This window comes from Babylonia areolata, chromosome 9 (assembly GCF_041734735.1).
Source record: "Babylonia areolata isolate BAREFJ2019XMU chromosome 9, ASM4173473v1, whole genome shotgun sequence".
In the NCBI taxonomy this organism is placed as follows: domain Eukaryota; kingdom Metazoa; phylum Mollusca; class Gastropoda; order Neogastropoda; family Buccinidae; genus Babylonia; species Babylonia areolata.
Genome location: NC_134884.1, coordinates 43,413,784 through 43,435,189, shown reverse-complemented (window position 1 = coordinate 43,435,189; position 21,406 = coordinate 43,413,784). Strand labels below are relative to the sequence as shown.

Below are 21,406 nucleotides of genomic sequence, written 5' to 3'. Positions count from 1 at the left end.
ATGCAACATTTAGCCGTTTTCTCTGGATCTAGATAGATGTACAAGTTTCAGTTAGTTACACTGAGTTGACACGGTCGATTCAATTTCTCTTTTATGTTCATTCTAGTTTTATAGTTTTAAAGCTGATATGAAAATTGAGTATTTTGTTAAATAACACGTAGAGCCAAGTACAAGTACTTCTAAACGTCTTATGAAGTGAAAAGGACTTCATTTTGAGAAAAGTCAAGACTGGAAATTTTTACATTTCATCAATTCAAGTGTATTAACTCACATGGTTTATTATTTTTAACTGTGAATTCTGACTGATTCTGTGGATATTTTTATGGCAGTTTAGGGCATAATCCAGTAAGTGATGAGGCATTCACAAATCTTTCTCTGAATAAATATTTAACGGTCTCATTCTCCAACTTTCCATCACATGTTATCGTGTATTGTCGATTGAATATAGGATTGAACGGGCAGGTCAACAACTTGAAACAAAATGGCATCGTTTGCGTTCGCGAAGAATATGAGCACACTCTTTGAATGTGTATAAATATGTGTACGCAACTGATTTTTGCCCATGACCTTCAGGGCTCAGCCAATAGATCTATAAAGTCCACTCGTCGTACTGATTTTAGTATTTTCTGAAAAAGACCACTTGGGCGAATGAACATAGTGAAAGCCCTGTACACTGACAGTAAAATACACAAGCTTTTTATGTATTGAGTATAATTTCAAAATGTAATGTTTAAGATGAGAAAGATCAGTTTAAAGCAAATTAAGTCCCCTAGCATTAATTACAGATTAATTTCCCTTTTTTACTATCTGCACCAAAACGTTTGCAAAATAAATATAACTTCCATGCTCAGCAAAAGAAGTTCCTGTTTGAACAAAAAATGATAAAAATGACTGCTCTTGTTGTTGTGTCAGAATATCAGATCAAAGTACCAAGTTTAGAGAATTAAAAACAAAAAACAAACAACAACAACAACAAAAAAACAACAGTAAATGCAGTTTGCATATAATTTGGCTTCTTTTTTTAAATTTTTTTGTGCCCATCCCAGAAGTGCAATATTGTTTTAAACAAGATGACTGGAAAGAACTGAATTTTTCCTATTTTTATGCCTAATTTGGTGTCAACTGACAAAGTATTTGCAGAGAAAATGGCAATGTTAAAGTTTACCACGGACACACAGACACACACACAGACAACTGAACACCGGGTTAAAACATAGACTCAATTTGTTTACACAAGTGAGTCTAAAAACCAGTTGTACAGTCCATGTTACTTTGTCACTGGTACTGATATTTCTGGGGTTTTGTGGACAATAAGTTATGACTGTCATCTCTTATGGATATGACCAATGTATGCATCAAAATCTACTGTCACTGGTACATACTGGTTACTAAAAAGAAATGTATGATCAAAATGTGCATCAAAATACAGTTTATAAACAGTTATGACCAATGGCTGTACTGAAATATAGTTTGTCACTGGTATGTCCGGAATATCCCTGAATAGTAACACCCACACATTCACTGCACTTTGTCACCATGAATGACAAGATCTGGTTTCAAGGAAAAGTGGATAAAAAGAACAGATGGCGGCAATAACCACAGTGAGATACAAAGAAAACCAGCAGTACCGAGCACAAGATCAAACCAAAAACATCTGAACTTCTAAGGAAGGCAGACAGAACACAGACATGATCAAACACCCATTTACCTAATTTCATACATTTATGCGTCTGTATGTGTATGCCTCCATGAATGCATGTGTGTGTTTGTGTCTGCCAGCATGCTTGTCTACATGCTCATGTGTGAGCGTACGCAAAGTGCTGGTAGTGCATGCATGTTGGAGACATGAATGTCCCTCATACCAATCAATGCGCCCAGCATGAAAGGTGTCAGCTTGGTGAACATGATGGAGTTGGTGGGACGATTGCCTTCAAACACCTGCACACATGAAAACCGTCATCAACACACACACACATCAGACACACAGAGGCTGCAACAGGAGAAAGACATCCTCAAACCTGTCAGATAAACAGCCTGAAAACAGTCAGATATAGAACCTAACCAAATTGAGCTCCACATGAAAATACTGCAAATCACTGCATGATGCTAAGACATGCCCTTGTTGCATGTTTCCCTCCCCTGCCCCCCCCCCCCCCCTCCTCATGTCCCCAACAATCCAACCTAACCCCTCAAAAAAAGGTGAAAATTGTGCATGTTTGATACTGAAGAAATTATCTCCTGAAAAATGTGTATGTTTAATACTGAAGAAATTCTCTCCACCACCCACCCACCCACACAATAACTACTCTTCAAAGCAAAGTCAAAGGCCCCCTTTCACTTTCTATTAGCTGCCAACCCCCCACCCCCTAGCCCCACCCCCAGTGAGGACAGAGGAGAGTGTACCTTGTGAGGCAGGATCTTGGCCACCTGGTCAGGGCTCATGCCCGACTTCTCCAGTTCCTCTTTGGCCTTCTCACTGCTCTTGCCGTGCATCAGGGCCTCTGTCTGGGCCAGGAAGTTGGCCGCCAGGATCTGGTGGACACAGGACATCATGCTCTGTGTTGGTGCAACATGCCACTGTGTCAGCACAGCACACCACTGATTCAGCACAGCACACCACTGATTCAGCACAACACGGCACAGTGTCAGCACAACACAGCACAGTGTCAGCACAACACACCACTGATTCAGCACAACACGGCACTGATTCAGCACAACACAGCACAGTGTCAGCACAACACAGTGTCAGCACAACACGGCACAGTGTCAGCACAACACAGCACTGATTCAGCACAACACAGCCCAGCACAGCACAATATCAGCACAAACATGGCACAGCGTCAGCACAAACATGGCACAGTGTCAGCACATCAGTGCACTGCGTCAGCACAAAGATGGCAGTGTCAGCACAACACAGCCCAGAGTAAGCACAAACATGGCACAGTGTCAGCACACCACAGCCCAGAGTCAGCACAAACATGGCACAGTGTCAGCATATCACAGCCCAGAGTCAGCACAAACATGGCACAGTGTCAGCACACCACAGCCCAGAGTCAGCACAAACATGGCACAGTGTCAGCATATCACAGCCCAGAGTCAGCACAAACATGGTGCAGTGTCAGCACACCACAGCCCAGAGTCAGCACAAACACGGCGCAGAGTCAGCACAAACACGGCGCAGAGACAGCACTAACACGGCGCAGTGCTGGCACAACAGAGCACAGTGTCAGCACAAGCTATCAATGCACACATCAGCAGAGTGTCAGGTCGGCACAAGATAGCCTCACATTTTTTCAGCAGTTCACAATGTTTAAAGACTCAGACCACTAGCAAGGGTACGTACCAAGGCCAAGGGTTTTGTCATCATCCCCTTCAAGGTCACTACCACCACCATCAATCAATATCACCATTGTTTATCAGTACCATCATTTTGATCAGCACCATCATCATCATCACCATTACCGTCATTCTATTCAATATCATCACTACCATCACAATCATCATCATCATGACTATCACCAGTCACGGGCACTGCCAGCAGACCCACCTCTTGATGGATGCCGTTACGCACAGGGTTGTGGGTTTTGACTGGCAGCAGGAAGTCACAGGGAACCATGCGTGTGCCTGCACACAGAAACACAGCATTTGCCAACCTAACTGGTTGAACATGATAACACTTTTGTTTTCTACATTCCTTGAAACAGGTAAAAAAAATAAGTGGGGGATGGGGACCAAGAGGGACATGACACATGTACTGTACCCAACACGGGAATAAAAAAAAATCAAAGAAAACAAAAAAAGATGCTGCAAAGGACAGCACCCTTCTGCAGTTCAGCACCACATATTTCGACTGGCATCTTCTTGTAACTATTGCCTTTAACCCTTTCGCTGCCAGGAAAATAAGATTTAAGTGAAATTTTATTTGCCAAAATCATGCTGCCAGATGAGCTTGAACAGCTGATGAAGCTTCTCAGTCAGCGCCATATCACCTTCTTTGTAGACCTCAGCTGGGATGGAGTCTGAGCCAGGGGCTTTGCCACTGGAGAGCAGACGGATAGCTTTCTGGGTCTCCTCTAAAGTTGGAATGGCATCCAACGTCTCAATGACTGGCACCTGGGGGAGTCGGTCGATGGCTTCCTCACTGATGGTGGAAGGGCAGTTCAGTATACTGTCAAAGTGTTCAGCCCATCTCTCAAGGATCCCGTCCTTGTCAGTGATTCGGGTAGAACCATCAGCACTGAGGAGTGGAGCAGATCCGGAGGTGGTGGGACCATAGGCTTCTTTCAGGTCGTTATAGAAGTTCTTCATGTCGTTCCGGTCTGCAAAGCCCTGGATCTCATCAGCTTTGTTGCTCAACCAGGAATCCTGCATCTGCCGCAGCTTCAGCTGGATGGTGCTGCGTGCGCTCTTCAGTATGTCTTTCTTTGACTGTGACTTGGGATCTTCAATGTGGGCTCTGTAGGCTTGGCGTTTGTCTTCCAGCAGCTGCTTGATCTCAGTGCAGTTCTCATCAAACCAGTCTTTGTGCTTCCTGGCAGAAGGCCCCAGGCACTCCATGGCAGTGTTGTACACCGTCTCATGCAGTGCGCCCCATGCTGCCTCCGCATTCTGGTTGTCCAGCACAGTGGACTCAAGGCGTTCCTCCAGGGTGTCAGCAAAGCTCTGCTTGATGTTGCCTAGCTCCAGCTTACCCAACCACTGTTTTGTTGTCAAGAGTGAGAGCTGGCACCGAGGTCAGAATCCAGTTTTCAGAGACAGGGTGCATACTGCCAATGAAACACAGAGGTCAGACTTGGGCTGAACAACAACAAAAAAAAAAAAAAGAAAAAAAAAGCTGGTCCTTACAAGCCAGCACAGCAGCTTGTCATACCTTGGTGGATGAGCTGGTAGAAGGCATGCTGTCCATTGGTGCCGGGCTCTCCCCACACGATGGGGCCCGTGGTGTAGGAGACCCGACCCCCACTGCGGGTGATGTACTTGCCATTGCTTTCCATGTCACCCTGCTGGAAGTAGGCTGGGAACCGGTGCATGTACTGCAACACACACACACACACATCACAACTGTCACTGGATGCAATATTCATTTACCATAACTAATGTCCTTGACATTTGCAAAAGATCATAATAAATGAATTCCATGAAAACGGAGTATGGCTGCCTACATGCAGGGTAAAAACAGTCATACACATAAAAGCCCACTTGTGTATATATGAGTGAACGTGGGAGTTGCAGCCCACGAACAAATAATAATAATAATAATGGAAATAATGAATGAATGAATGACAACACTTAATGATAATATCCAATCTGTGTGCAATCTCCCTGTCTGTCAACCTGTCTATCAGTCTACCTTCTCCCTGTCTGTCAACCTCCTTCTCCCTGTCTGTCAACCTGTCTATCAGTCTACCTTCTCCCTGTCTGTCAACCTGTCTATCAGTCTACCTTCTCCCTGTCTGTCAACCTGTCTATCAGTCTACCTTCTCCCTGTCTGTCAACCTGTCTGTCAGTCTACCTTCTCCCTGTCTGTCAACCTGTCTACCTTCTCCCTGTCTGTCAACCTGTCTGTCAGTCTACCTTCTCCCTGTCTGTCAACCTGTCTATCAGTCTACCTTCTCCCTGTCTGTCAACCTGTCTGTCAGTCTACCTTCTCCCTGTCTGTCAACCTGTCTACCTTCTCCCTGTCTGTCAACCTGTCTATCAGTCTACCTTCTCCCTGTCTGTCAACCTGTCTATCAGTCTACCTTCTCCCTGTCTGTCAACCTGTCTACCTTCTCCCTGTCTGTCAACCTGTCTATCAGTCTACCTTCTCCCTGTCTGTCAACCTGTCTATCAGTCTACCTATCTATGTTCTTAACAAGAATGTGTGCTTTGTTGTTGTTGTTGTTTTTTCCGGTTTTTCTTTCTTTTTTTCCTTGTCCTTACATTTGAGAATCAAACTCAAACTCAAACCCTAGAAAGGAGCAATTTTGAAGTGTTTTCTATTGCTTTCCAGGTTCAATGCTTTGTAAAATACTGACCTATCAAAACTGAAAAAAAGAGAGAAAAAAATGACAAAAAAAAAAAGGGAAGAAAATGACAAATGGAAATCACTGATGACCATCAAAAGAAATGTTCATAGTAAGCGGTGACACACCAAACGTTTAAGATCACGTTAACTTTGGAAAAAAAAAACCCCAACAAAAACACAAAAACAAACAAACTGAAAGGAGAGATGAAAAGGAAAGGGGAAAGAAGATGAAAATATCAAAAAAAGAAGAAAAAAAAAAAATCCCCCAAACCACCAATAGTTCCTGTGAACTGTTGGCTCTGAGACTCTGAACCCCGGGTGTGGCCGAGTATGGAGGAACCTGGACTGAGCAGCGTGGGAGTAACGTTACAGATGATGGGGCAGAAAAACGAAAGGGAAAAAAACGAGGAGCAGGACAAATGACAAGAGAGCAACACACACACATGTCCTTCCCCCAAAGCATCCCCCACCCTTCCCTCACAAACACACACACACAAATGTCACCTGATCATAAGGCAGCATAGCGAAGGTCTCGGCCTTGTAGAAGTTAGAATACCAGACACCCAGCAGAGCCAGAATGATGGGCAGCTGTAATACAATGCACACGCACATGCACACACACACACACACACCAGTGTCACAATGTTCAGATCATGATCCTAGTAAAGCAACAACAAAAAAGTATGGAGGGAAAGCATTCATACAGAAAGATTGCCTGCTGAACGTTTTAACAATTTTGTCATTCCTCTGAGCTGAAGAAAAACTCAGGGTTTCCACCTAAGTGCATAAAAAACTTCCCCTAATTTCTCAATACAAAGATATATCCTTGAAATTTTGCAAGAAGATTGCTTCTACAATGTACTTTAATTAGGTTATAATGTTATCATAATACTTTTATTCAACTGTTGTTATTGTTGTTTTAAATCCAAGTCAAAGAAACTTTCCATGATATCAAGTGGTTAAAAATTCTAGACATCACAATTAATTCAGGATTTCCAGTCCAATTTGTTTTTGCTGAGTGCATGTGGCCCATGGTTTATCGTCTCATCCGACTGACCAAGTGCCTTCCCCTCCCTCCACCCACTGATGGTGAGGTTGACTGACCACCACTCTCCTCATCCCCCTTCCCTTTCAAGCTACACGTGTGGAGTGACAGCGCTTGTGCTGGCAACTGGTTCATGTTCAACGTTACTTTACTCTTGGTGTGATCTTCTCCTCCTTCTTCTGCGTTCACTCGTATGCACACGAGTGGGCTTTTATGTGTATGACCGTTTATACCACGCCATGTAGGCAGCCATACTCCGTTTTCGGGGGTGTGCATGCTGGGTATGTTCTTGTTTCCATAACCCACCGAACGCTGACATGGATTACAGGATCTTTAACGTGCGTATTTGATCTTCTGCTTGCATATACACACGAAGGGGGTTCAGACACTAGCAGGTCTACACATATGTTGACCTGGGAGATCGTAAAAATCTCCACCCTTTACCCACCAGGTGCTGTCACCGTCACCGTGATTCGAACCCGCGACCCTCATTTTGACAGTCCAACGATTTAACCACTTGGCTATTGCGCCCGTCACTCCTGGTGTGATACAGATGCAGACTGACCAGTCTCGGGCACAAAACTGACATCACTGTTGCTTTCACTGTGTCACGAAGTGGGTTGTGACTGTTGTCATCATACACCATATCTGTACCTGAATCACCACCCTCACCACTACAAAGGTTTTCTTCCTCACTGTCCGTATCTTTCAGTATTTGTTGAGCCACTTTTGGGCTGGAATGCTTCGAAAAATGATCCCAGATTGATCTATGCAAGACAACACTATTTTGACCTTCCATGTCTGCAAGCGACTTTGGAATTTCCCACTGCCTTTGAGTAATACAGTACAGACCATACAAGTCCAAGGGATGTAAACAATCTTCAAGCATTGTAGAAGACAGGGAGAAACAAAGCAGGTCGTTTCCCTTGAGAACTGTAAATTGCTGATGAAAACTGGATGTGAGAGTTACATCCTGTATGTGTACAACAGTGCAACAAATGGGATGTAAGTCTCATGTCCCAAGGCAGGCAATGGATTCAACAATCAAAAAGCCACAAAATATAAAATCTCTTAACATATGTTAAGTGAACAATACGTTTTTTGTTCTCTTTGAACGAAAACCAACCTGACAGCATAAGTGCACACACTGACACACACACACAAGCATACACTCATTAAGTCTCTTTTCACTGCTGTCTTTGTCTTCTCTTTCTCACCCACATCCAGAAACCCACATTTGTCTAAAACCCCACTATGTGAACAGATATCAAAATGAAAAACACAAATACACACATGCACAGACGCACAACTGACACACTGACACCCACATTGAGCAGACATGAACATGCCATCCTACATTATGCTCCATGCAGGCAGTTTTGAAGTGGTTGTCCATGAAATGGGCCCCACTCAGCAGTAGTTCATAGTTGTCCATCCCTGTCACACAAAAGTATGTAACTTGATACATGCACAAAGGCTGAAGTGATGTTGATAATAATAATGAATATATACCATAAATGAATATGAGTATATACCATAATTCATAGATGATAAGGTGATACTTTTTTCCTTAACTTCAAACCATATACCTTATCATTCCGTGCACCTAATGTGCAGTTATCTGTTGAAACACTACTGTTATCGTACTGAGGTAGACATCTGAGCCTGTAGGTATGAAGTTTATGGCGGTGAATTCAAATGAAGCTTTTCCATGAATCATAATAAAAATAGCTCCGAAACAACTCACTGGGGATAGAAGGAACAGGATGGATTCAAGAAGGTGAAGATCAACAGAGCACTTAAGCTAGCTTGTCTGGAAAATGAAACTGAACATCTAGTCAATTTAGTCATTTGAATGAGACAATATTCTGTGTATTTGGCACACTAAAAAAGAACCCATGGCAACATATGTGCAGTCATCTTTTCATAAAATTCTGTAGAAGAAATCCACTTTGATAGTTATACAAATATATATGCATGCACTAATGTACTGGGTTATACTGCTGTCAAGCATCTTCCTAGCAGATGGTGTAGTGCACATGGATTTGTCTGAACACAGTGACGCCTCCTTGAAAAACTATGTAGAGTTTAAATCAGAAATTCTTAAAAATTTGGAGGATGTGGCTAATTATCTGAAGCACTTTTTTCTCTCAGTATAATACAGTACACACAAATGGCAAAACTCATGATCTTTTTATGCCACAAAGGTGCTGATGCAAACGTGCTGCCAACCAATACATTAAATGTACCAGGCATCTGATTAGCAATAGCATACTGTGGTGTAGCATATATGGATTTGTCCAAATGCAGTGATGCCTCCTTGAGTAACTGAACTGAACCAAAGTGGGTAGCTATAAGGCCAACACCACCTTTGTGCATGCGTGCATGTGTGTGTGTGTGTGCAAATGTGCACATGTGTGTCCAAGCTTGTGCTTTTGTGCTTCTGTGTGTGTGTGCATATGTGTGTGTTTGCACCAGCATGCCAGCACATGGCACAGAGAGAGAGAGAGAGAGAGAGACACACACACACAAACATACACACACACACAGATTGACTGGGCAAGGCAGTGAAACCACACAAAGAGCGAAAGCTGCGGAAACAGGTGGTGGTGAAAGGAGGCAGCCTGCAAGAATGACGATGGGTAAAAAACAGAGAAGGCCAAGAAAGACAAACACAGAAAAGAGGAACAAACAAACTGACCAATGTGAAGAGCGATGGACATTCCAACGGCTGACCACAGGGAGTAGCGACCACCGACCCACTGAAAGTACACAACACTAACACATTTGCCACTTTTATTTCACTTTGTAACAAAGCCATCACCTTTACCACCTGACACCACACCACAGTCTTACTGAAACCTGCCATCATGCCATGTTTGGTTCGAACAACAACTTTCAGTTACCACGACAAAATGCCAATGCTAAAGTCTACCAAGGACACACACACACACACACACACACACACACTCACACACACAGCTTGTGCTGGGAGTCATCAGCAGAAAGAAGAGGTGGATGGGTTTGTGGTGTCTGGCACCAGAGGTAGATGGGTCTGGAACAAAGTTCTCTCTGGCAATAGCGTTAAGACTCTGCTAGTGATGTGAACTGCCAGCTCCTGTGTCTTCTTAGGTAAGCAAAAAGTAACAGGAGACTAGATGATGAATCAAACAGTGACAGCTCACGTGGAAAAAGCTGGGAAAAGGGAAGTGGGGAATGGGGGGGGGGGGGGGTTAGCTGTATGGAGAGCACAGGAACACGAGTCATAATGGCTGCCGGAAAAAGAGGGCACTAGCCAGCGGGACAAAGGGGAGGTTATCAGCCGTAGTTTCGTTTTCTCCGCATAGGCGGATAGTAGTTTGCACAGGACAGGAATGTCAGACCCCTGCCGGAGTCTGCACTAGTTGGGTCATGGTTAAGTATGTGTAATTAAAGGGGGTGTTTAAACCGGACTCCAGCAAACTTTCTGTTTCACCCTTCACATTAAAAAACCAAGTCATACACAGGATGCACCAGAGACTGCTTTCATCTGGCCAAAAGTGGATTTCTCTTTTTTCTGGCATGTTACTCTCAAGTATCGTAACAAGATATATGACTAAAAAGCCTCCTGAGTTGAGTAGAAAACACCTTAAAATTCAAGGAAAAATCTACTTTAAACATATACATAGTAAAAGTTTACTTTGGAAAAAAAAAAAAAAAAAAAAAAAAGAAGAAGAAGAAAAAGAAGAGGAGAATATACTCACGTCCCAGAACTCAAACATGTTCTTCTCATCAATGCCAAATTCCTTCACTTTAGTCTGAAACAAACACGCACACAAGACATCCATTGTCACAACCATGAAAGCAGCCAAGTATGGAAACATCTAGTTCAATTCACATCATGTTAAAGAAAATTTAACGAAACACTTCATTCAGACAGTCCCTAATATGATGAAAAAAGCTGTCATGAAAATGTTGATGATACTAGCCGATATTTGCAGAGAAAATGAAAACGATTTCACAGTCTCCTAAACATACTTTTCCTGCACACATCTGTATACCTGAAATATTTCTCACCTGATCTAGCTCCGGTCTGAAAGTTCATTCTTTTCAGAACAAGCAGTTCCTTGTACATACCCACAAGTATAAAATATGAGTGGAGAGAGAGAGAGAGAGAGAGAGAGAGAGAGAGAGAGAGAGAGACAGACAGACAGACAGACAGACAGAGGTGGGGAGGGGAGTGGGCATGTATGTGTTTTTGAGAGAGTATGTATGTGTGTACATATGTTTTCAAGAATCTGAGTGTGTGTGAGGGAGGGTGCGCACATATGTGTATATCAGTGTATTTGCATGTGTGTGTATATGTCTGTGTATATACACTTCCAACTATATGCATTGTTTTTCTCGGAGGGACACTGCGTTGATAGTGGCACAAAGAAAACATCAGAAACATGGCATGTTACAAAGCACTTCCTACATCTATCCATGTCCACTGTATCAAATTAAATTATTGTCAAAATTGATGGGCGCAATAGCCAAGTGGTTAAAGTGTTGGACTCTGAGGGTCCTGGGTTCCAATCTCGGTAACGGCGCCTGGTGGGTAATGGGTGGAGCTTTTTCCGATCTCCCAGGTCAACATATGTGCAGACCTGCTTGTGCCTGAGCCCCCTTCGTGTGTATACGCAAGCAGAAGATCAAATATGCACGTTAAAGATCCTGTAATTCATGTCAGCATTTGGTGGGTTATGAAAACAAGAACATACCCAGCATGCACACCCCTGAAAACGGAGTATGGCTGCCTACATGGTGGGGTAAAAACAGTCATACACGTAAAAGCCAACTTGTGTATATATGAGTGAATGTGGGAGCTGGAGCCCACGAATGAAGAAGAATTGTCAAAATTCATCTGCAAGTTCAACAATAGCACATTCAATGCGCTTAAAAAAAAAATCATCATAACACAAAACTGAAAAAAGTGTCTTTTACCATTTTCCTCTATTTGATGCAGAAACAAACAAACAACAAACATTAATGTTGCGTTTGCTTCTCAATCAAACTTATGCATCTTGGAATCAAGCTCCATGCTAATAACTACCAGTAAGGAGTATTTTTTCTGTTATACATGTCTTCCATTGCTTTCCAAAGTTTATTTCTTTGTAAAATGTTGACATATTAAAAAAAATCAAACCAAACAACCCCAACAACAAGAAAGAAAGAAAGAAAGAAAGAAACAACAAAAACACTACCAACACCGCCCCAGTAATGAGAAGCAGCAAAAACTGGTCACTCACCTTGTTGGTGGAGAGAGCCACGAAATGCTTGGACACAGCGGAAGCCTGGACAACAGAAGAGAACTGATGTCACCCATCACTGACATGCTGACAGGAACACAATTTGTCACTCAGTATTATTCTAATGTGTCTCAAACCCGCTTTCAAAGAAACAAAAACAAAACCAAAGAAAAACAGAATAATATTAACAAAAAAAAAAAAAAAAAAATGACGCATACCACAACACATCACACATGTAAGAGCACTCTCTGTCACATACACAAATCCCAATTATATTAACACACACACACACACACACACATATATATACATATACATACACTCACACACACCAAATAAGTATGTGACAAAAACAAACCAAGTCAGACTAAATGAAAACAAGAAATTCAGAAGAAACTTTAATGGATAAAAAAAAGAGAAGAAAAAGATGACATTCAAACCAAAGACACCTTAAAAAGAAAAATGTCTGGAAAATCAAACTTATCAAACTCAACATGCAAATGAACTGTAAAAAAAAAAAAAAAAAAGAAAAAAAAGAAAAAAAGAGAAAGGGACGAAAAACATTTCCCATTTGCAACTCAAACTTGCACATGTGTGACACACACACATACATATAATAAATCTCTGTGTATCTCACCCTCCTAAAAAAAACCACCACCAAAAAACAACCTGCCCCCCTCCCCCCACCCCCCCAAAAAAAACAAAAAACCAAAAACAAACCCAAGACCATTGCATGCCTGTTTTTTTTCTGATCTCAGAGTCACACTATGTCACAGCCATGAGATTTCAGAACTGTCAGTGCAGCAAGTGTCAAACAAGCCACTACAAAGATCTAAACCATGTCTCCCACCTTGTGAGATGTACACATCATTATCAAGGTCAAAACGATTTCATCATTTTCATCCATTCTGAAATTTCTACAGCCAACATTGCAAACTTGTACTGCAAGCTGCATCACAACCGACCAATGGTATAAATAACAAAGAGATGTACACTATTTGCAGACGGAAAATTCTCATCAACAATGATGCTTGGGATGCTAGACAGTTTAGAGAACTTGTTAGTGTTGCAGTTTTCTACTGGGTTTTCACAACAGCCAATGCTATTCAGTTATGTTTATTAATAGGCGCAAATGCCCAAACAGCTTCTGCGACGTTTGTGCCTGAAATCAAGGTAAAGGACAGAATCACTACTGATCATCTTCAAGCCGTTCAATCCTTGTGACCACCAGACAGACCATCTGTTGTCGCCACAAAGACAAAAGTGAAGCTCCCCTTGCTGTTTTTAACAAAAACAAAATGACCCCCACACTGGAAAAGAAATTAAAAGGAAAAAAAAAAAGAAAGAAAAAGAAAAAGCAAGAAAGGAAATACATATCTCATCAATCCAAATCAAACAATACGAAATGGCACGAACGAAAAGATCACCATTTTTCTGCATCCTGTGAAAACCAACTTTTCCAGTTAATGTTGTTTAACTTACATATATTAATGATCAACAAGCAACACTTTTGCTTGCAAAATGAATCATTCCAGAACGTGCAAGACTCCAAACACACAAGGCAAAGCAGCAAAAAGCACAGAATCAGAGAACGCCAACAGAACCAGATACCAGGGGATCTGAATCCTCCTCCTCCGTAACTTCAGCGGTAAACTGTTGTACTACTGTCCCCATCACCTCCACATTCACATTGACCATTTGTCTCATCAGCACCGTGGGAGGGTTCTGCCACAGTGCAGTGTGCATGTGCTTTAGCACTGTCTATGTGGACTTGTGTGTAACAGTACTGTTCAGTTCAGTTCAGTTACCAAAGGAGGCGTCACTGCGTTCTGACAAATCTATATATATATACGTTACACCACACTTGCTAAGCAGATGCCTGACAGCAGCATAACCCAACGTGCTTGTCAGGTCTTTAGTGCATGCTTATATATTTGTGCAACTGCCAGAGTGGATTTCTTTTCTCACATAATTCTGCCAGAGGACAACACTCTCGTTGCCATGGGTTCTGTTTCAGTGCGTCAAGTGTGTGCTGCACCTTGTTTTATCGTCTCACCCGAAAGACTAGACGCTCAGTTCGATTTTCCAGTCAAACTTGGGAGAAAGGGTGAGAGCAGGACTCGAACCCACACGCTCATGGACTCTCTGTATTGTTAGCTAAGCGTCTTAACCATTCTGCCACCTTCCTCCAGTGTGTCCATGTATTAGTACTGTGTGTACATGCATGTAAGTTTTGTGTGTTCATGCATCGGAACTGTCTACATGTCAATACTGTGTGTACATCTATCAGTACTGTTTGTATGTTGGTAATGTGTGTACATGTGTGCGTCAGCACTATCCATGCATTAGTACTGTTCATACATGTATGTATCAGTACTATCCATGCATTAGCACTGTGTACATCAGTACTATCCATGCATTAGTGCACATACCCACCAGTACTGTTCATGCACCAGTACTGTGTATGTATCAAAAGTATGTGTAAATGTATCAGTACAGCCTATGAATCAACACTATGCACACTGGAGGCCAACTGCTTTTAGGATCCCCACATGCCATTTCTGACTAACGGTCCAAACAATAATCATTCCATCAATTCATGTGCAAATGAGCGGATTGTCATATGGCTGAATAACAATGCTGTGATCTTTAAACTGCATTATCAAGCCCCCATGGTCCTATAAAATCATTACCAGGCATGACCAACTCAAACAATGATATCACAGGACATCTAATTTGGTTTGAAGTTACTTGGAGGAACTGACAAACATTTTAGTCAGAGGAACTGACATACATTTAGTCATGCATCTTGATGTTCAATGTAAAGGAACTGACAAACATTTAGTCAGAAGAAATGACAAACATTTAGTCATGCATCTTGATGTTCAATGTAAAGGAACTGACAAACATTTAGTCAGAGGAAATGACATACGTTTAGTCATGCATCTTGATGTTCAGTGTAAAGGAACTGGCAAACATTTAGTCAGAGGAAATGACATACGTTTAGTCATGCATCTTGATGTTCAATGTAAAGGAACAGACAAACATTTAGTCAGAAGAAATGACAAACATTTAGTCATGCATCTTGATGTTCAATGTAAAGGAACTGACAAACGTTTAGTCAGAAGAAATGACAAACATTTAGTCATGCATCTTGATGTTCAGTGTAAAGGAACTGACAAACATTCAGTCAGAGGAAATGACAAACATTTAGTCATGCATCTTGATGTTCAATGTAAAGGAACTGACATTTAGTCAGAGGAACTGACAAACATTTAGTCATGCATCTTGATGTTCAATGTAAAGGAACTGACAAACATTTAGTCAGAAGAAATGATAAACATTTAGTTATGCATCTTGATGTTCAATGCAAAGGAACTGACAAACATTCAGTCAGAAAAAATGACAAACATTTAGTCATGCATCTTGATGTTCAGTGTAAAGGAACTGACAAACATTCAGTCAGAGGAAATGACAAACATTTAGTCATGCATCTTGATGTTCAATGTAAAGGAACTGACATTTAGTCAGAGGAACTGACAAACATTTAGTCATGCATCTTGATGTTCAATGTAAAGGAACTGACAAACATTTAGTCAGAAGAAATGATAAACATTTAGTTATGCATCTTGATGTTCAATGCAAAGGAACTGACAAACATTCAGTCAGAGGAAATGACAAACATGTAGTCAAGCATCTTGATGATATTATAATAATGCATCACCACTCACACACACAAACATTAGACAAACACTCCAACCCATACCCAAGAATATTAACCAGTAGAGTGCCTATAAAATGTCAGCTGACGTCCTACAAGAAGTATTGCCATAGTGCCTATAAGACGTCCACTGACGTCCTGCATATGTTCCAATTTTTCCTTTATTGGAGTTTGTTTCAATTCACATAAACAGACTCTGAACAGTTAGCTTGATGTGTCTGGATTATAAAAAAATACTATTTAAATGAACATACATCAGGTAGAAGACCCCTTTCTACTTGATAATAATTTGCTAACTGACCACGTGATACGTGCGTGGAAAAGGGGGTTGAATCATGTGCAAAAAAATGCACTGAAAACTTGTGCCCAGTAAAGCAGATAGTCACAGTCAGAAGATTTACACAATTCTGAAAGCTCTGCTTGTGATTATGGACAGCTTTCGCGATGGAGAAGGATCTCTCTTGTCTGATGACTGGTTTGAAAACGAAGGCGATTGACGACAGTGATGAAACTGACAGCCCATTTGATGGTGATGCAGTCCGTCCATCCAATCAGACAGCGTTTTTGAACAACTGGCTATGACTGACAGAATATGTGCAGCGGGCGTTGGAAGAAGGGGAGGAGAGGGAGAAGAGTGATGTAAGACGATAGGTCGAATGCCAGCCAGAGGTCATCAAGGGGGCGTGGCTTTTGGGAAGAGTGTACTCACATTTCAAAGCAGACCGTAGGAATTCAACAACCGCCAATGACCCACAATTTTCATGAAACACAGGGCCTGAACCTGCACTGGCTGTGAAACACGTGCTTTTTGTTTTTAATGCTTTTTTTTAGCTGAATCGGACGGTTGACTTGTTTCAAGAGGTGGCAAGCCCGATGCACAACAGACACTTTAATCAGCCCATGTGCAACTTGAAAGGAGTGAACGTCATCAAATAACTTCACCCTCTCACTTGCAAATGCTCTTTGCTGTCAAAAAGCTTGCCATCTCAGTTTCTGAGACTGTGATTGACCTTTTACGTTGACTTCACCCACCTTTGTTATTGTTGGGACAGTAATTTACTTACATGTCTGTAGGTACAGGTATAATCTGACAATAAGCATGCTATTTCAAGCTGTATTTTGTTTCTTTTCTTTATGAATGTTATTATGTAGAGGTGGAAATAGACTTTTTTGTTGCACAAAAAAATTATTATCTGGACTTTACATGCCTGAACAATTACCTACAACACCTAATTTGGAAAAAAAAGCCCAAAAGCATAATCTACATTCATTTTCCTTCACAAAAAAATGTTTACTTTCTTTCTGTATCGACCATAGCTTTTGTGCTCCAATTTTTTTGTGATTTATTACCACTGAATCCTCAAAATTCCCTGGCAAGGGGAGAGCAATTTTTACAAAATTCTCTGGCACTAAAGTGGTTAATGAAGAGCCCAAAACTACTGAAAAAAGGAAACTGTGAAAAGTGGAAGAGAGAGGGAGAGAAAGAGAGAGAGAGAGAGAGAGAGAGAGAAACAAATCTCACATTTTGGGCATGGCTCAAGAACCACTCCTTGGCAGAGTTGGCATTGGTGATGGTCTCCTGTGTGGTGAAGGTCTGCCGACACATCCAGGACACCAGTCACGAAATGCTATGCGCAGCACAACCTACATTATATCTTTTGACTTTCACAGTTACTACCAGTGCTCTGCAACAATTTGATCCATGCAACTGTTTTACAAACTTCCTAATTTTCTCAGAAATCTATATATTCTTCCACATAATCATTGCCTACTTTAAAAAACAACAACTACAACAACAACAACAACAAAAAGACAGACACACAAAAATAAACAGATACAAACATCCACCACACCAAAACCTTTCATGTGTCTTTATCTCACATTTTCATTTGAACCAGTTGTTTTCTTTTAAACTTCCATTCCTTCCTGAATGGTTATCGTTTCATCAAACAGAGAATAAAAATCAGGATCATTATCATTATTACTATTATTGCTATTATCATTATTACCTGCTATGCCCAAGAGAGACAAACACAGCTTGAAAATAAGAACACAGGTTGCTCTTACTTTGAAATTCCTTTATAATAACTAAAGAAAGTACATGCACACAACTGTCTGTTTGACATCACAACACCCTAACACTTCCTGACATCCTTACCCCAGTGGAAGTTTTTCCAATTATCTATTAAACCTTCCCAGACAGAAAAAGAAAAGAAATCTGGCATTATAACATTCTCACAATCCCTATAATTCTGATACCTGCCACCCCCCCTGTCAAAGGTTTGCCTGTTATCCATTAGCCTACTCACTCAATGAAGAAGAAGACAACGAAAAAAGAAAAATGGAAAAAAGAAATCTGACATTGCAGTACCATAACACTCCTCAAATCCTTAAGCCGAATTATCTATTAAACCTCCTTAGTTAGATAAAAAAAAAAAGAAAAAGAGACATCACAGTATACCAATACTCCCCAAATCCTTACGATCTGCCAGTGAAAGATTTGGTAGTTATCTATTAAGATTCCGCAGCGAGCAATGAAAAAAAGCAGACATTTTTTCAGTAATTCTTCCAATTACATTTGAAGAGGAAACAAATAACAAAAAAAACCAAACCCAAAACAAAAAAACTGTCACACCTAAACACACACAAAAAATAACAACAACAGAATGAAAACAAAAAACGAAACAGATAGAAAAGCAAATTTTGACATCATAAGGTCTTAATATTCTCCAAATCCTCCACCGACCCTAAACAGAATGTTTTTTATTTATATGTTAGCCTCCTAACTCAGTAAAGGAGAAGACACCCCCCCCAAAAAAAAAGCCAAACAAAAAGAAAAACCAAAAAACCAAAGATAAAAATCCACCCAGCAGAGCCTATTGGTATTACCCCCCCCCCAGCGCCCCCTCCCCGCCCACCTTGGAAGCAATGATGAACAGCGTGGTCTCCGGGTCCAGACGCTTGACCGTCTCCTGCATGTGGGTGCCATCCACGTTGGATATGAAGTGGGTGTTGGGACCTATCTGGTAGGCGCGCAGGGCTTCAGACGCCATCAGTGGGCCCTGCATGCCCCGACACAGACAGTTCACCATAATACTAATATTAATAATTAGTATCTATATAGCGCTGAGTCTTCTGCAGAGACAAATCAAAGCACTTTCACACCAGTCTTCCACATGCAAGTATAACTCTAAACTTGAGAAACTGAAGACAAGGAAGAGGCAGGGGAGGAAGGCTATCCTGGAAAGAGGTGGGTTTCAAAGCCAGATTCGAAAGAGCTGAGTGCTGAGACCTGATGAAGCGAAAGAGGAAGTTCGTTCCAAAAGCAAGGTCATCATTCATGTTTTGTTTTGTTTTTTCATACACAGGGTCCTATGTGTGGTGGCTGGGCATCTGGAATGTGGCATGTGCTGTATTATTTCAGAGCAAGATCAGCACACCCACAAACACTCCATCTACACACACACACGTGCGCACACACACACACACCCCTACCTGAAACATGGTAGATGGTGTAGGTGTTGTATTTCATACACACACACATACATCTGAACATGTCAGGTAACATATATCACACACACACACACGCACACACACACACACACACACGCAAACACACGCAAACACACACACATATTTAGAATATGGCAGGTGCTGTATCATTTTAAAGCAAGATAACAAGTCTTCATGCGCTCCATCTACACGCACATGCACGCACATAAAGGAAAAAAACATAACTTTAAATGTTTAAATATGTATATACAAATACATGCACGTCTGGGTGTGCAAACACACACACTCACATACCCCCTGCCTCCAGTCCTCCACATAGGCACAATGACATTTACATCTATTCACTTATGCATCTAGACACACACACAGAGAAAGACAAGACACACAGATACCACACACACACACACACACACACACACACACACACCACAGATACACATTCCTCCCTTCCTTCCATACAAACAGCAATACCAAATCAGATCCTCCAATGCCAATGTTGACAACATCCGTGATGGATTTGCCGGTGTAGCCCTTCCAGTGTCCATTGATCACTTCATTCGTAAACTCTCGCATGTGCTTAAGCACTGCGTTCACACCTGGCATCACCTGCACAGGGCATCCATCATCAGACACACAGTCCTCCATCAGACACACACAGTCCACCATCACACACAGTCCTCCATCAGACACACACAGTCCATCAGACACAGACAGTCCACCATCACACACAGTCCTCCATCAGACACACAGTCCTTCATCAGACACACAGTCCTCCATCAGACACACACAGTCCTCCATCAGACACACAGTCCTCCATCAGACACACACAGTCCTTCATCAGACACACAGTCCACCATCAGACACACAGTCCATCATCAGACACACAGTCCTTCATCAGACACACACAGTCCTTCATCAGACACACACAGTCCACCATCAGACACACAGTCCATCATCAGACACACAGTCCACCATCAGACACACAGTCCTCCATCAGACACACAGTCCTCCATCAGACACACAGTCCTTCATCAGACACACAGTCCATCATCAGACACACAGTCCTCCATCAGACACACAGTCCTTCATCAGACACACAGTCCTCCATCAGACACACACAGTCCTTCATCAGACACACAGTCCTCCATCAGACACACAGTCCTCCATCAGACACACAGTCCTTCATCAGACACACAGTCCTCCATCAGACACACAGTCCTTCATCAGACACACAGTCCTTCATCAGACACACAGTTCATAATCAGACACACAGTCCTCCATCAGACACACAGTCCTTCATCAGACACACAGTCCTTCATCAGACACACAGTCCATCAGACACACAGTCCATCATCAGACACACAGTCCATCATCAGACACACAGTCCTTAATCAGACAAACAGTCCTTCATCAGACACACACAGTCCTCTGTCAGACACACACAGTCCACCATCAGACACACAGTCCATCATCAGACACACAGTCCTCCATCAGACACACAGTCCACCATCAGACACACAGTCCATCATCAGACAAACAGTCCTTCATCAGACACACAATCCTCCATCAGACACACACAGTCCACCATCAGACACACAGAGTCCTCCATCAGACACACAGTCCTCCATCAGACACACAATCCTCCATCAGACACACACAGTCCACCATCAGACACACACAGTCCACCATCAGACACACACAGTCCTTCATCAGACACACAGTCCACCATCAGACACACACAGTCCACCATCAGACACACACAGTCCTCTGTCAGACACACACAGTCCACCATCAGACACACAGTCCTTCATCAGACACACAGTCCTCCATCAGACACACAGTCCACCATC

General features: G+C 42.0%; 1 protein-coding gene across 1 annotated transcript in view; it reads right to left on the bottom strand.

Moving 5' to 3' along the window:
- Nucleotides 1–21,406, bottom strand: part of LOC143285492 (glucose-6-phosphate isomerase-like) — a 38,304-nt gene that overhangs the window by 2,302 nt on the left and 14,596 nt on the right. The window contains exons 4-15 of the mRNA XM_076592817.1: nucleotides 20,028–20,162; nucleotides 18,962–19,105; nucleotides 17,566–17,637; nucleotides 12,323–12,367; nucleotides 10,796–10,849; nucleotides 9,754–9,814; nucleotides 8,410–8,489; nucleotides 6,512–6,595; nucleotides 4,871–5,033; nucleotides 3,548–3,624; nucleotides 2,404–2,532; nucleotides 1,863–1,938 (exon numbers count right to left, since the gene is read on the bottom strand). Of these exons, the coding sequence (XP_076448932.1) occupies nucleotides 1,863–1,938; nucleotides 2,404–2,532; nucleotides 3,548–3,624; nucleotides 4,871–5,033; nucleotides 6,512–6,595; nucleotides 8,410–8,489; nucleotides 9,754–9,814; nucleotides 10,796–10,849; nucleotides 12,323–12,367; nucleotides 17,566–17,637; nucleotides 18,962–19,105; nucleotides 20,028–20,162 (1,120 nt within the window). The remainder of the gene's footprint in view (nucleotides 1–1,862; nucleotides 1,939–2,403; nucleotides 2,533–3,547; nucleotides 3,625–4,870; nucleotides 5,034–6,511; nucleotides 6,596–8,409; nucleotides 8,490–9,753; nucleotides 9,815–10,795; nucleotides 10,850–12,322; nucleotides 12,368–17,565; nucleotides 17,638–18,961; nucleotides 19,106–20,027; nucleotides 20,163–21,406) is intronic.